Source organism: Talpa occidentalis, unplaced genomic scaffold, assembly GCF_014898055.3.
Source record: "Talpa occidentalis isolate TD23 unplaced genomic scaffold, MPIMG_talOcc4v2.1, whole genome shotgun sequence".
NCBI lineage: Eukaryota > Metazoa > Chordata > Mammalia > Eulipotyphla > Talpidae > Talpa > Talpa occidentalis.
Genome location: NW_026555331.1, coordinates 121,541,258 through 121,558,317, shown reverse-complemented (window position 1 = coordinate 121,558,317; position 17,060 = coordinate 121,541,258). Strand labels below are relative to the sequence as shown.

Genomic DNA, 17,060 nt, shown 5'->3' with positions numbered 1-17,060 from the left:
CTGAATTCCCTGACCTTCCTTACTGAAGACAAGAAAACAGTGGTCCCTAAGCTTGCCTTGCCTTCCCCCCTGAATAATGAAAAGGCGACTTGAAGCCTTCCTCTGAAACTGTTAACTTAGCAAGCTTCAATTCTGTTAGTGTTTTCTATGGCCAGTCTTGAGAAGTTGGTTTGGGTGAAGACAGCTGCTTACCCAAACAGTTTTGATTTGTAATATACCTTGCATGTTCGGGAAGAAATTACATAAGTACGAGACTACTTAAATTCCTTCCGAGTACAGATGATGATCTTTAAGGAAAAAGAAAAAAAAATCTCAGATTTCTCAACTTTGATTTCCAAAGATCTTGCCCTCTGAGAGCATTCTTTACAAATGCTATCACCTGCCTTATTTGTTTTTAGAGACTGTTTCCTAGACACCACCGGAATAGCGGTGGCACTCTTGGAGCAAAATGTAAGCTCGGGATGAGAGGATGAATCAAGGAGTCAACACAATTAAGTATATAGAAATGACAAACCTGGAGTTGACACAACAGAAAACTCTGCAGCCTGCCCAAATAGCCACATTCAAACGCCAGTGTTATTACCTTGCTCACTTTGGAAGGACTTTTACAAATATTTTGAGAAGTATCTGGGGATGGACATTCATTTGTAATTGTGAGTTCTGGAATTTCTGGGTCAGGATCTGTAAAGCAGAAGAAACCTACAGTAAATGTGTAATTATATGCTCAATATTGCTTTTTATTAACAATGTAAAGCAATATACATGCTACTATATTCAAACCAACTTTTTATAGAAACTCTCCTTTCTGATTTAAAAAGGCACTTAAAACAATAACCACGATAGGTCATCTGTTTACTGACCTTCCATACGGTCACTGAAAGAAGGGACTGGGCCCTTGAGTTGCAACTGGGGAATGTGATTTGAATGAGATGAAGGTGAAGACGGGACATGACTCGGTGAACATGGGACACATGGTGATTCTCCCCCTAGAGATGAAGCAGAAGCAGACCCAAAGAGAACATTAGAACTGCAAAGAAAAAGGGTGCAGAGTGATTAGCTGACTCCACTTCTTGGCAAGGAACAACATGACTTACCACTATCTTTATCTTTTCGGTGATCACTGAGAAGTAAAGCTCTCTGATAACTCCTTTCTCTCACTTGTTCCACGGAAGTTGAAGCAGTCCTTTAAAATCAAATCACATTATCAATTCAAAGAAGCTGCTGCCCACTAATTGCTTCTCTTTTCCATGGATGGTCAAAATGTACATCGAAGGCTTTTGCTCTTTCGTATTTGTGGTGTTCATCTTTGAAAAAGAGCTTAGCCCCGCACACCCCCCGCCCCCCACCGCCAGCGTCCACAAATGACGTCTTCAAAGAAATGAGAAGAACTTCACTCAGCTTCCACTCCTTTTGTCTTAATTTCTTCAGGAAGGAAGGGGGGGGGCTTGTAGGGTAGTTTATTAATGTTCAGAATGTCACTTCAGATTACCAAAGGCACCAGTTAGCTCTCACAAATTGCCTTGTTAGGACTGTAAGGTTACTCCGACCTCTGAGGGGCAAGAGGACAAAGGAGCAAAAGTGAATGTGCTTCCCGCCCTTTGCCAAGACCCATCCTAGAGCAGCTTCTGTTCCTACTGAACACTCGCTGTGGGTTTTCTTTCAAGGCGCTTGGTAAGGGTTATAAAGAAACTGTAGACATGTTTACTATGATAGTTTTTTTGGAGGTGAATACTTCTGTGAAAATGATCAAGGCGTAAACTCCATGAACCTTTAACACACGCAGATGTGCAGCTGGCTTACGAGCCATTCACCAAAGAGAATCTTTTAATAGCATGACCAGAAATCTGCTTATTAGCCTTGGGAGAACGACAACAAACAGGAAAATAGTTCATTAAGGAAGCTTGTTCTTTTCAGAGTGGCATACTTCAGATCTTGGCAAATATACCTCCTACATAATCAGACCCTGATGGTAAAGGAAATAATGAAGACTAATAATGACGTATTCACACTAGTTGGAGTTCTAAAGTGACCCAGTAGGTTTTTGAAACAGGCTTACCATTGAACTTCAGGTTCATTTTTCTCACTGGCAGAAGCTTCCTTAACAGAACAGTTACTGCCGCCTTCTTCTGAAGTAGCATTATAAACCGTAGCTGGCGTGGGCAAAGGTAGGCTAGTCGTGCTCTCTACCTGCTCCCCATTTTCACTTCTGTTGGTGCACCCATCACCATTGTTGCTTAAGTTTCCACTTGCGTGAGGTGATACGTTAACCAGTGGAAAGTGTTCTGCCTTAGAGCCACTTTTCCTAGCTTCACGTTGTCTCTTACGATACTCTAATAGAGAAACCTTCAGAAAGATAAGGAAAAGCAAATCTTTTATTCTTGTTTTATAAGTCACCCTCTCAATCTATTTTTTTCTTCTACGGAGAATTACGTTTACATTAGGGAAATTATGTAAAATAATTAGATTCTGAACAAATAATAGCAATTAACCATTATCAAATGCCTACTATATACCAGGCATTGTATTTAGATGATTTACATACATTATCTCATTTAAGCCTCACAACAACCCTATGAAATAGGTATATTATCATCCCCATTTTACAGATGAGGAAATTGAGTAACTCACTCACTCAAGGTCTCACAGCTGGTGAGTGTTGGAGCCGGGATTCGAACCTAGGTCTTACTTGAAAGCCCGTGCTCTTTTCCACTATACTACATTGCTTCCCACAAAGTTGTCAACTGGACTCTGTTACAAAAATTAAAAGCACACATCACTAAAATTCTTTGACTTGTAAAGCATTAAGCCTATTAACAAATAAAATTAGTGTTTTAGTTTCTCTCATTTCCTCTGAAATAAGGCATTCTAATCGTTTCAGTATGTCAGCCAACCAAATAACGGTGGTAAATCAAGAAACTTGTTACATGATCGCTATTGGCCTAAATAGCAGACAAGAAAAGAGGCGTTTACCCCGCATATAAATTGCCTGTTCTTAAAATACAGTTACATAAGGGTGATAAGAAAACAAACAATATATTTAACTGTTTATTTGGTTGGGAAGTATTTTTAACAGTTATTCTTTTGGTGAAAATTTTAAATTATCTTCAGGTTTCAGTGTCTGAAGTCATGTTGCTTGTAAGAAATTTCCATATCTCTAGAAATTTTTACTTCTGTGAACATTCTAATTGAACATTTATAATAGGTTAAGAGATTTGTATACCAAATTTTAGTATGACTAAGAATGCCTTCCATAACACATACTATAAATGACCCTCAGTAGTACAAAGAACACTATTAAAAGGACTATAAATTGTTAAATTTGTAACCTTTTTCTTTTGTGGTGGATTCTGGGGTGTGCAACTTCCATCCATCAAATTGTCATTAACAGTCCGTCCGAAACCAGAGACAAGCCCATCTTCTGAAGTACAAAACACAGATGTTTCCATAAACATGCCTCTAGAATCATCCTGCATCAGGCACTTTGACTCACTTATTCGGAAGCCGCCTCCAACCTCCAGTTGATGTGAGGGAGTTAGGTCCCTCAAATTTGAGTTTACTGAGAAGTTAACTCCTGTTCTGTCAGGACTCTTTACCCAGGAAGAATATATCGTGCCCCGTCCAGAGTGGGCAGAGTCCAGTTGGCTATTAGCATCAGTCCTATCATGTGTAGGTGTTTCCATGGTTTTATGTAAGGCAGTTTGCTCGATTGCATCGAGTCCCAGTTGCAAGTCTGACACTGATTCCTTTTCTCCAGGGCACTGCCTACTGACTTCAGTTCTACTCCTAGGGCTGGTATAGCCAATAGTTTTTATTTCTTGCAGACCCAGTTCAGTTAAATTAGAATTTCTAAAAGGCCCCAACGTTAACATGGTTGAAGATCTTTCATATCCCTGTTTGCAGAAATAGAGAAAAATTACACACATAACCACAGCTTGTGATTTTATTTCAAAATCTAACAACAACTTAAGGAAAAAAATGATACTAGGATGAAGTCACATTTAAATATTTAAACCCTTGTGAACAAATAACTGCTTACCTCTTGACTGTAAGTGCGTCTCTTAATTTCTGGAGAACTTTCTGGGGAAGAAATATTCTATATAAAAGAAATTAGGGTTAGAATTGAAAATTAAAATAAATGACTAAATTTATGCTATCGACAGAAATAAAATGAGAAACTACTACACACGCCATGATTTTAAACTTAAAACCATTTCTCGGTATGGGATAATTATGGCTTTAAGGGCAATTCAACACACAAGACATTGTATGGCTTGGCATATAAAATTCATGCCCAACTTAGAGTAAAAAGTTTTAAATTCACCTACATCTGTGTTCCAAAGCTTCTCTTCAACTTTTTTCTACTCAGTAAGTTAGTTATTAAAGAGGGGGGAAGGGAGCTATTAAACAAAAACCATTCCCATAAATTAGAAACTTTGTTTTTAACTTAAAGCTTCTCACCTCAAAGTGCATGGTATTTCCTGGTGTACCAGGAGTTACTGGGGTAACTGGTGAATATATGGGCTTGTAACCATTTCTACAAGCTTCGTCATCTGATTTTATCCGTGGGGGGGTGGCAAATGATGGGTCTGTAGTAGTTATATCTGTGTGAGTTGGTGTAGCATACGGTGAAGGAGTAGGTGTGGAGGTTTCTGAGTAAGCAGAATCTAGCAACTGATAAAGTCTTCGTTTTTTCAGTGGTGTAGTTAAATCTGTTGGTGAAACAATATTTTTTTATAAAATTATACAGCTGGTATTTCCTACAATCTGAAATGATATCAAAATATCAACAATGACCACCCAAAAATGAAATTTTCAGGGTATTTTAAAACTATTACTGTTACCAAGCATTATGTGCCAGAGGGCAGTCTGAGCAGTCTGAAATCTTCAAAGAACAGGTTAACTTAACCGATTTCTAAGAACCTTTAAAATCTGTATGAAAAGCAGCCAGCCTAAAAGCCATAAACTAGGGCAAAAATTTAACCCCTAACTCTCCCAAAGGGTTAGAAGACACAAAAGAGAAAATAGACACATCTTCAACTTAGGATAGGGCTCTTCCCTGATAAACTTGTAAGCTGGAAATAACATTAAGAGTCATAACTGGGGGACCATCTGTAGCAAAGATGCTGGCAACACTGTAAAATATCAGAACAACTGTTTACTCTTGTGATGGTGCAGCTGACTGGGACCCGTGGCTTGCTGTCACTGCTAAGCAACAGAAGACAATGTCCTATTTCTGTCGTTAACCTAGGCAAAGATTAAAATTCAAGTAAGCTTTTTATTGAATTCATATTGCTTTCCTCACCATGGTATGGTTGAAAAAATCAGAAGCTGAACTATTGCTAAGTTGGGGACGACCTACGTACTAATTAATAACTACTTTTGTAGACCAGACAATAATTAGAATATGATTGTTACAAAGTCCTATTATATCCTGCCGTGTGCTTCACACTAAAACAATACTGAAAAGAAATTCTACCTGGAAGAGAACAGTTATCGTTTAATAGTAGTGGACTTTTATTTTCACCATTGACTGTAGGACTTCTGCATCTTTCTTGACAGGCTGAACTAAATCTATGTAAAATTGCTGAGTTTTCTTCTTCTAGAGCTTGTTTCAACCATCGCTGAAATACATAAAACAGTAAATGCTATCAGTTTGTTGCTGTTTATATAGCCTATAAATGTCAAGCCAATTTCAAAAGCATTTCATTATTAGAAATGGTAGTAAGGAATAAGGAATTTACATTTGGCTCATCCTAAATTTTGATATCCAAAGAAAAGTTTACCTTCTTGCATGAGCCAGAAGTATTTTCAGTTGGTTCTTTTCTTCTCCTTTTCTCAGAAAGAAATGGTGAAGTAAATCTAATATAATGCTTAGGAGTAGAGTATACATGAGGACTGTAAGTGAGACCTGGCAAAGAATTGAGCTGTGTGGCCAACACTTCAGGATCTGTAGTTATGCGCAGAGGCCTTTCTGAAAGGCTGTCTGAAGGTTTTCCTGTCTTCTCATTCTTCTCACTTAACCACTCATTGACTAAGTGCTAGAGAAAATAAAAATTTGGTTCAATAAATAATTGCAGATTCTTCTTTCTATACAATATCCTAATACTAAATTTGAAATTGATATATTTTCTAATACCATATATTGAATAATTTAAATTGACATAGGATGCCAAAAAAAATTAAGTCATTCTGGTATCTCCTAATTCCTACTTTTAACACAATAATACTCTGTAAGAGCAAAACACATTGTAGCTTTCTATAAAATAGTAAAATCTAGGAGACTTCATTATCATTCTTAAACACAGTAAATTTAGGCTTATTAGTTCTATTATAGGTATAAAATGTTTAATTTTTAAAAAAAAAATAATTTTAGGCAGTATTTTTCTATCCTTCTTATCCATCATATCCGCTTTAAAGAAACTGTCAACGTTCACAGTCACGATTTAAGGGGTTTGAAATCTCTTAAGTTCACATAGTTTAAAAATTTACCTAACCTTTTGTGAATAAATATATCTGATCCTAAAGTTAAAATGATTACTTACCTGTTTACTTAAATTATCTATTTAGTAAAGTTCAGTTTTAATGGGCATGGAATGAGGATTACATTCTTCAGCACAAGCATATTTTCTTTACTGTGTGGGCTACTCCTATTTTCTGTAACCAGTTCTCAAAGGATATGGTCTTTATTATAAATACAATTTATAGAAAACATGGGAAGGCAGTATGCACACTTACACACATTCTCACACACATATTGAAACACATTAAAATCTCTGAAAGTTACAAATCTCTGATAATGTACATGGGTACATTATCACTAAAAACATATTGACATCTTTTCCCCCTTATATAGGAAAGAAATATCTTTGTAGGATGAGCAATAGAATATAGTGGTAAAGAACATGGAGTCTTCAGTCAGAATGTCTAAGTGTGACTTCTGGCTTGGCAACTTATAGTGTGAGGTTCAACAAATTATGTAACTTTTCTTTGGACATAACTTTAAGATGAAAGGTTATAATAGAAACCAGCTCTATAAATAGGGTTGTTGTGAGGATTAAGGGTGACAAATAGAGCCTCCCTGGCGGCACAGGGGTTAAAGTGTCAGTGTTCTCAAGCTATGGCCAGCCACCACTGTGGCCTGAGTTCTATGTCAGCCAGGGAGCTTACCTACATGGGGCGGCAGACCCTCTCCCATCTCTCCTGCTACTCTCCTCAGCAGTATATTTCAGTATACATGCCTGTTGTACTCCCTACTCTGTCTCTGGTAATTCCTCTCACCCCCCACCCAGTACCTACACCCCAGTTCTAGTATGCATGAGTAATTAAATCCTTTTTTTTTTTTTTTAATAGAGGCATGTTTTTATTTATTTATTTGTTTGTTTGTTTTGTTTATACATGCACTGGGTACAGTCAGAAGCACGGGAGGGTGAGAGGATTCACCAGAGCCAGAGCGGGGAGCAGAGCAGGCAGAAGGACCAAGGTACACTGCTGAGGGGAGCAGCGGGCAGCAGGAGAGGTCTGCGCGCCATGTGGGACCCTCCTCCGGTGGCAAGGGAGAAGCCGGGGATCGAACCGGCGCCGCAGAGGTCGCGGGCAGCTTCGCAACCCAACGCTCAACCACTGCGCCACCGGGGAGGCCCAATTAAATCCTTTTTTTTTTTTTAAAGTGACAACATGAAGGTCCTCAGAGAGTATCTGGTTCAGAATAAAATACTATATATTAAATAGAGGCCTTTAGTTAGGCAAAATCGTGGTAATTTGGTAGTCTGTCAAGCAGTATGCTTAAAATAACAATGCTATCAAGTGAAACATGCAAAAGAGGCTTTTTTTAGAGACTCAGATAGAATTTAGAAACCTTATTTAAAACAGGGTTTAAATAAGTTTGTAGCACCACAGTATTTTAGTCACTGTCATTTAATAAAGAGGGAAGAGAAAACAAAAAAAAAAAAAAAGAAGAGGAGGGATTATGTCATTTGTAATCAAGATAATAGAACAGGACAGTTTAGAGCTTATCTCTAGGCCCTCGGACTTGCTATTAAAGTATATTTCTGGGTTTGTCTTAGTATTTGTTAAATATGTCATAGGTTCAGTCTTACAAATTGTACTGTTTTGTATGAAAAAAGACAAGGTAAATTAAGTTTGAAAGTACTGTTATAAAAATGTGCAAGAAGGATCCATTCTTAGTCTAATCTTTAACCCAAAAAGCCTGAAGATTGCGACGTGGGTATCAGCTCCAAACTGCTGTACTCAAGAGCAGGGGCTAAAGGTTTCATAAAATGTTCTGTTATTTCTGAGCTATAAAGCTTAGGCTGGTCGGCTTATTACCATGAATAGCTTTCCATTAATTGCTTCATTAAATCTGAAGTTTCTCACAGATGTTTAACAACAAATTGGCCTAAAACTACTCTTCCTTATAAATTGTCATATTCTTTTATAATCTATGGAAATCAACAGTTTCTTCACATTTATTTCTTGCAATCTACCAAGACAATGGAATTTATTATAAATAAAAAGAATAAAGGTTACCACCTCTAAAACCAGAGAAGTGTAAATTTTGGATATAGGATAGGCAAAATTAAAGAAATCATGAATTGCAACATAATAGGCTTGATGAATATTTGTCACAGTAATGCAAACTAACTGATTTTATAGTTTTGCAATTCTCATTCTTTAAGTTTAAACTATGCATCTTCTGTTCCTTATAAGATATAAATTTTAAACCATGACTATATTTAACATAAGACTTACTAGAAAACAATTCTTAATTCATCTAGTCATACCTTCTTTGTTTTGGGGTACTTTGTAGGACATTTACTAAGTGCTGGAACTTCAGTTTCAGTAATTATTTCTGCTAGGGCAGTTTCAGTTTCTGGTTCTATAGCAAGTACAGTACTTTCAATGTCATTTTGTTGTGAAGTAACTTCTATATCAGGAGAAGATGGCTGGATATCTGAACACATGCTGACAGTTCTGTGTCTCCGACGCTGCTGTCCAATGTGAGTTCTACTCCGAGAAAAACTTTTTCTCTGTTTAGTTCTATTCACTTTGGCAGGGGTTGGCTTGCTAGCAGTTTCTTCTTTCGCTTGTTCCTAATTCAAAATACAAGGGACAGAATGTAATTTGATACTGTGCTTGTATATAAATGAGAAGCTAAAATACACAATTGCATTAATTGCAATTAATTCAGAAGCTCATTTTCTCATTTAGGAATTCTGATACAGTCTAAACAGAGGAAAAACAAAGCAAGTAAAATCTCTCTCAAATCTGAATTGTCATAGGGTTTGGAAATGATATTAAAGGCTAATAGCAGACATCAGAAATTCTTTTATGACAGTAATTAAATCACGTATGGAGATGTTATTAGAGAATTGTTTAAGTGTGAAAATAAAACTAGGCCTGAGGGTAATACCTGAATAACTTCAGCATCACTGGCGATCTGTGCATCTTTACATTCAGTTTTAACTTCAGTTTTGGCTGTGCTGATTCTTTCCAAAGCTTGTTCTCTTCTTTTTTCTCTTTTTTCAAGTCTGGCAAAAGCTTGCAGAATTGCTTCCATTTTCCTTTCTTCTCTTGTCTACAGAATTTAAATTTTAAGTGGCATTGTAAATACATTGCTCTTAGTAAAATTCAAAAGCCCAAGTGTTCATGGCAATTTTAATAACTGTTAGCAAAACACTCCTACTGACCATAGCTATGGGGTAGTTTATTCATTTGAAATCTTTCAAAAGCCCAAAAATCTTAGTAAGCCCTGTCCCTGTCATTACAACATACTTCTTGAAAAGAACACTTGTTGACTATCAGTGGTAAGTGTAAGGCAAATTTTAAAAACCTCAAAAACTACCTTGCTCTACCAAACTGAAAATCATTTTTCTTATTAAACCTTTTTGAAAAACTGAAAGTTCCTAAGGTAATGATACATTGAAACAGATAAATTCATATAAATATGAAGTAAGTTTATTTTTCACATACGTAGGATGTTGGGTTTAAGGTCCTGGTTATCGTCATTTACTACCTCTGTGACCCTAGCAATTTAACAATCCTAGTCAACTTTTTTTGAGACTCTTACAATGTGGGTAATAATACTTACACTCTACTGAATTGTTAAGAGTTCAAATAGAAAATATCTGTGAAGTTTGCCAACTGTACTTGGAAAATGATGGGCATTCCATGTTAATTATTTCTACTTTAGCTCTCCTGCCCTCCAGTATAATTCTTCTTTTTTAAAAAAGATTTATTTATTTATGCAAGCACTGGGTACAGTCAGAAGCGCGGGAGGGTGAGAGAATTCACCAGAGTGAGAGCTGGGAGCAGAACAGGCAGAAGGACCGAAGTACACTGCTGAGGGGAGCAGCGGGCGGCAGGAGAGGTCTGCGCACCATGTGGGACCCTCCTTCAGTGGCCGGGGAGCTGCCGGGGATCGAACCGGCGCTGTAGAGGCTTCGGGCAGCTTCGCAACCCAGCGCTCAACTGCTGCGCCACCGTGGAGGCCCTCCGCTATAATTCTTAAAGGCATTCCTCTACCTTCTGCTCTTCCTGTCTGACACTGACAGTTCAAGGCAGGGACTGAGGAACAGTAAGAGTTCCTTTGAGCAATATCAGTTCTCTTTGGAGAGAGAACATTAAAAGCAAGACCCAGAGCCTTGACCAGTGGGCCTGGCAAATGCTTCAGCCTTCAACCAGAAACAGGAAGTACGTCCATGAACTGTTCAATTCTCCAAATGAAAATAACCAGGTCCTGAGGCTCAGATCCATTTGTCTTTCCTCCTTTATTGTCATCGATGTGGGGAAGAAAGAAAGAAAGATCAGAAACTCAATTTCTGGCTGTATAGTTTTCTTAACGGAGCTTTAGTTCCAGTAACTATCAGCAGAGATGCAACTTCAAGACACCTGTATTCTGGAAACTTATTTTTCTTATATTTTGTCTTTGTTACACTTGTAAGTTATTATATCTATAAAGCTATTCTGCGAATACTTCTGAGTTTCTATTTAGTACAACAAATTGCTATACTGCAAACATGTTAATGCTACAAAATACATTATTCTCACCCCTATTTTACAGGTAAGAAACTGAGTTCCAAAGAGGTAAGATTTACCCATGGAAACAAATCTGCATCTTAGGTCTCTTGGTGTGGGTTGGGTAAACATATACTAGCTTAGGCAAAAAGTCTTCTTACAGTGAAGTTTTCAAGCTTACTTCTTTCCTTAGATAATTCCATGTAGCTTCATCCTTTAAAATCACTTTATTCCACTCCTTTTTCTGTATCGCTGTTTATTAAAAACCCTAAATTTACATATCTGGTGTAACTAAACAAGATTTTCATGACTGTTTAACTTTTGGGGGGGGTCAGGAAGAGACAAGGCATTATTGTGGTTATCTTTTCAAATTAAATCTAGAAAATGTACATTCTCCAGAAGAAACTAAAATTTGTCATAAAATCACTTTATATGTTAAAAAAAAAAAATTACCCACAAGCCAGGCACCTAAGGAAAATATTTTCTGTATCATTATCTAGGATTTTCTGAGATAAATATGAATGTGTGCCAGAAGTTTCTTTGACATAGTTTAACATTCATCTATTTTGGAACACAGGAGAAAATTATTTGATGTAAACTCCATTGTAAACAATACAACTAATTGATAGAGCTAAACCCACCTCCTTTTAAGCAACTACATCTAATTGTGTAGGCAATTAAGAGAAATTGGGAGAGTCTTAATTAGCTAGCACATTTCTCACAGACCCTTAACAATCTGTATTTGATATCGAGATTACACTTGTCATAAAGGCTAAGGTCTGTATTCTTATAACCCTGACTCACTCCCAGCTAGTCACTCCATCTAGATGTTAAAATCATTTTGTTCTTTGTTATCTGGGCAGTTGATAAACTGATAGAGAAACAGAATGAGATAGATTCTGTTTCAAGAAAACTAAATGTAGCAAGTTGGATTTTGACACAACGTTAATGCTAGAGTGTTGGGTGTAAACGGAGATCTCAGATGAGATCTGACTACACATTGCTTTCATGGCATGTATTTTAGTTTTTAATAGTTTTACACCAGCAAATAAGAGTGTTGCAGTTTACTGTAAGCAGAAAAAATCAACTCAATACCCCTCTAGGATTTTATCACTTCAGTGGGTATTTTGGTCATTTTAATGCCAGTTTAGTTGAAATCATAACATTACACTTGGAAGGGACTAAGGATGCCATAATAGTTTTAGTGGGAGATTTGTTAGTAATAGGGTATAAGAATTGATAAGGAAACAGAAATCTTCCAAAGGTTTTATGTTTTAATTGTTAATTGTTCAACAAAGTAAGGTGAATTTCCATATTCTCACTCTATACGATGTTAGGGCAACCTGAATGCTACTCAATATAGGGGACGGGTGACAGGGTCCACAGTAGTGCCCTGACTTTGGAGTAATGTCAGTAGAGAGGCCACTGTGTTTCAACTGTCATACCTTAACTGGGTTTAAAAAGATTCTCAAGTCAATTCCAACCCACTACCAAAGTAGTGTCTTATATTGGCTGAAAGAGGAAACATCCAGTTACTATGCTGTTACATACCATTTAGTCACAGGTTAATTTTGTAAGCAGGTAATGATTTCTTAAGGGCTGGGATTGGGGAGAAAGTAGTGAGGGGAGACATAAAACGGAGGAAAAAGAAAAACTGAGAATGCCTTTCGATCCTGCTCACAGTGACTTGAATACTCTTTCATGAAATCATCATCCAACATGTCTTGTGATCTACAACTAAGATTATCTCTCTGTACCCTTCCCCACAAAAAAAGCCAGCCCCCAGACATAACTTACTACATTTATACCTTCCTACAAACTAACTCCCCTATAGAAATACCATCCATTCAATCTCCTACAATTTAGCCACAAGCTAATCTGTACTTACCTGCTCATAAAGCCCATCATAAATTCTACCTTCTGCTGCATTGGAATTCTTTTTGTAACTGTCTCTAAAGTCAGAGTTATCTCCCACAAGCCAGCAAAAAAAATATATCAGCTGGTGCAATTTTTTGAGACTAAACAAAATGCTAAATATTAGATGGTGTATAAAATTTCCATGGTGTAGATAAGAACTCTATTCAGTTTCATAAAGTTCAAGCCATACTACAAAAGAAAGGGCTAAAGTATAATTGAGACACTGAATGGTATTTATTTGGGAGGAGCTTATGACTCCTTTTATAACCCAGTATCGTAAATATACATGAAAACTATTACCTTCCACATAACCATACTGATTTAAAGTTCATCCTGTCATAAAACATTTAAATTGAATTAACATAACTTTCTCAGGAGCAATCTTTCCTATTACCCATTTATGTAAACCTAATACATAAAACACAAGAAAAGTAAGTTGACTGGTATTTTCAAACCTAGTATATTGGTCCTCACAAATACTAATGCTTATGTGGAGGGGGGAAGAACCATCAAGAATCCTAGGATGCATACTTTTTGCATTCTGCTTATTTCTATAAAATTCTATAATGAAAACATCACAGCAGATGTACTAATTAGAAATACTGCAGTGGCTGATTGCTACTGATCAAGGAGTCAAAATTTTTTTTTAAATATTTGCTCTTCAAAATACCATAAAAATCGTAACATATTTTTGAGTTTTCTACATTTACTCCTATGAAAAATATCTAGCTGTACAGAGAACTTAGTGGAAGGTATCAGAATGAAATATTTAATAAATTATACCAACAGGTAAACTGAGGGCCAAATACTGCTTCCCAAGTATGCCTTTTTTTTTTAAATCTATTCATAGTCCTACCTTTTTTAACATTAGCAAAAGGGTTGCCTATTTTCTTCTGGGATCTGAACATGGTGATGTTCTGAAGACCACTAACTCTCAGAAATGACAGGATTATATTTTAAAGGTAGCTCCATAGTCATATAAACTTGACACAATTGATATGAAATTATTTTAAGGGTATAAAACAAATGTCCAGGGTATTTTTTTTTCCAAAGCAGTTGTGATAGCCCTTAAAACCGCTTGTTAAAAGAAGTTCCTCCTACCAGACACAAGTGTCATACAGAAGCCAATGAAACTAAACTGTCCTTTGAAAAGTTCCTGCAGATTTAGTGGCAACTGTGAAATGAACAGGTCAGTACTGAAAATCTAAATGAGACAAAGCCATAGGTAATTTGGGTAGGTATAGGTAATTGAGAGTTAAAGATAATCTTTAGATAAAGGATCTCCTTTTTTATTATCAGCCTCTTCTAATATTTTCTCTATTTGTTTTCCTTCACTTCTATGTCTAACACTACACTATCCTATCATAGCAGCGTTTTTGAAACTCTGTAGCTGTGAAACATCCTACATTGCTTTCACAATTTTGATTTACAATGACTCAGTAGTAGTGGAACGAAACAGTAGGCAATAAAACATAATCACATGAAGTAGGCCTATAATGACCAACTTCCAATACCCTACCTGAGATCCCATGAGATAGAGCATGAAATCACTAAAACAGTCAACAGGGGTGCATATAGAGTAAAAGTGAGTGGGGGAAACCATACTAAGATCAGTAGATGGTGTATAAAGTTACTTACGAATCTTGGGGCAAAAAAATACCTTAATATTTTCTAATCAAAATGATTGCAAAATTCTCTTGTTCTAGTTTTTATATTGACAAAATACATATGCAAATGATTATACAAGGACTATAAATGCTAAATTTTAGTGAGAACCTGTTTTATGATGGTAGTAAAAGATGCAGAAATAGTAGCTACCAAACTGGTTTTGTGGGGGTTTTTTGTTTGGTCTTTTTTGCAAAAGGTATTTATTTGGTTCTATTATAAGCTTTGAAATTCTACTTTTGTTTTACATTAAATCATGAAGAGAGGATACATTCAACTAATGAAAGACATCTGGAGCAGTAACTGGCATTAAAATTTATTAACAGTAATCTTCAAAAATGTTAAAAAATGATTTAAATGCCATACAATTGAAAACGTCTAATGGACACAAGTAAAAATACAAAAGATTAAGTAGAAGTTGACGTGAAATGACAAAGCTAACAGAAATACTCAGTGGCACATCAACAAATAGGATAAAGGACCTCAAAATGGCAGCAATTATTACTAAGGCAAGAGCAGCTGTGACAAAGCCCAAGTGACCGTATGAAGCAGCTACTGGCTTCCCAACTTACCATTTTTCTTTTCCTCTCTGCAATCTGCTCCTCTGATTCCATTTCTACTTCATTGCTAATAGGAGTTTTTTCTTCTATGTCCTCAATAAAATCTGGTTCCTAAAAGATGGATATAACTGCTTTATATAAACTACTACTCTATATACAAACTAGAACACTGAACTATTATAAATGTCTTTCAACGACAGCTAATTCAACATACTAAAATTACAGGTCTACTTAAATCCATTTTAAAAGTTTCCTAATTCAAGAAACTTAAAATTATGCAAATAATTTTGTTTTCTGAATAGTCAGTAATGTTCTTATCACTAAAGCCCACAAGGTCAAATATAGTAGTACAGCCTTATGTTTACATTCTTCCCAAAACATAAACATACAAATTATTTCATAAAACTCAGTGCCTACAAATACCAACTACACAAATATTATGTTTGTTCAATTTAAAAGAAAAATTACCCCTAGACGATAGAGTACTGGATATGAGCAAACCCTTACTTCAATTTCACATTTAAATGATCCTAACTTCCATTTATATGGAAGATATATAATAAAATACTATCCCATAGAATGGGATTAGAAGCCAAATTCTTTCTACCAAATTATCTTATGTGCTCTTAAGAGAAAATAACGGGCCTCCCTGGTGGCGCAGCGGTTGAGCGCTGGGTTGTGAAGCTGCCCGCAGCCTCTGCAGTGCTGGTTCGATCCCCGGCAGCTCCCCGGCCACTGAAGGAGGGTCCCACATGGCACGCAGACCTCTCCTGCTGCCCACTGCTCCCCTCAGCAGTGTACTTCGGTCCTTCTGCCTGCTCTGGTGAATTCTCTCACCGTCCCATGCTTCTGACTGTACCCAATGCTTTAATTAATTATTTTTTTTTAAAAAGAAATTTTATTATTAAAAATTGGTTTCGATAAACTCATGCCATTCATAACAACATAGATGGAGCTAGAAGGAATTATGCTCAGTGAAATAAGCTAGAAGGAAAAAGAAAAATATCGATGGTCTCACTTATAACAGGAATATAGAGAAACCAAGTAAGATATCAGAGTAAAAAAAAATAACAGTACAAAACACAACAAAGCAAAAACAAAAAATTATAAATCAGAGACATACTGCAGGGGAGGGAGGGAGAGGGATCAGAGGGAGGGAGGAACACAAGAGACTGTGGTGATGGTGCATGGGTGCCTTGGGGAAGGAAATTCTATGGGGACTCAACCTGAGGGGGTGGGGGAAATAAACATTGTTTTAAAAAAATAAAAATTAAAAAAAAAAACAAAAGCAAAAAAACGCACTGAGACACCCAAAAAAAAAAAAAATTGGCTTCAGACCTCCCGGTGGCCCAGCGGGTTGAGCACAGCACTGTGAAGCTGTCCGCAGCCTCTGTAGTACCAGTTCTATTCCTGGCGAGCCAGGGAGATACCCACATGGCACAGCAGACCTCTCCTGTCTCACCCTCTGCTCCCCTCAGCAGTGTTTTCAGATTGTCTGCCTGTTCTGTTCCCCGCTCTGCCTCTGGTAAATCCTCTCACCCTCCCATGCCTCTGGCCTGGACCCCAGGTTCTTGTATAAATTTTTTTAAAAAATAAAAATTGGGCCTCCCCGGTGGCACAGCGGTTGAAGGCTGGGTTGTGAGGCTGCCAGCGGCCTCTGCAGCGCCGGTTCGATCCCCAGATGCTCCCTGGCCACCAGAGAAAGGTCCCACATGGTGCGCAGATCTCTCCTGCCACCCGCTGCTCCCCTCAGCAGTGTACTTTGGTCCTTCTGCCTGCTCTGCTCCCCGCTCTGGCTCTGGTGAATTCCCTCACCCTCCTGCGCTTCTGACTGTACCCAGTGCTTGTATAAATAAATAAATAAATAAATAAATATTTAGAAAAATAAAAAAATAAATTAGTTTC

General features: G+C 37.1%; 1 protein-coding gene across 3 annotated transcripts in view; it reads right to left on the bottom strand.

Annotated features, from left to right (window-relative positions):
* KMT2E (lysine methyltransferase 2E (inactive)) overlaps positions 1 to 17,060 on the bottom strand; it is a 76,439-nt gene that overhangs the window by 2,694 nt on the left and 56,685 nt on the right. For all 3 annotated transcript variants that reach the window (XM_054692522.1, XM_037511322.2, XM_054692521.1), the window contains 12 exons: positions 15,168 to 15,266; positions 9,410 to 9,574; positions 8,781 to 9,089; positions 5,784 to 6,038; positions 5,477 to 5,621; positions 4,459 to 4,709; positions 4,037 to 4,093; positions 3,327 to 3,890; positions 2,057 to 2,343; positions 1,095 to 1,183; positions 861 to 986; positions 584 to 681 (listed from right to left, as the gene is read on the bottom strand). In XM_054692522.1, coding sequence (XP_054548497.1) covers positions 584 to 681; positions 861 to 986; positions 1,095 to 1,183; positions 2,057 to 2,343; positions 3,327 to 3,890; positions 4,037 to 4,093; positions 4,459 to 4,709; positions 5,477 to 5,621; positions 5,784 to 6,038; positions 8,781 to 9,089; positions 9,410 to 9,574; positions 15,168 to 15,266 — 2,445 coding nt within the window. The remainder of the gene's footprint in view (positions 1 to 583; positions 682 to 860; positions 987 to 1,094; positions 1,184 to 2,056; positions 2,344 to 3,326; positions 3,891 to 4,036; positions 4,094 to 4,458; positions 4,710 to 5,476; positions 5,622 to 5,783; positions 6,039 to 8,780; positions 9,090 to 9,409; positions 9,575 to 15,167; positions 15,267 to 17,060) is intronic.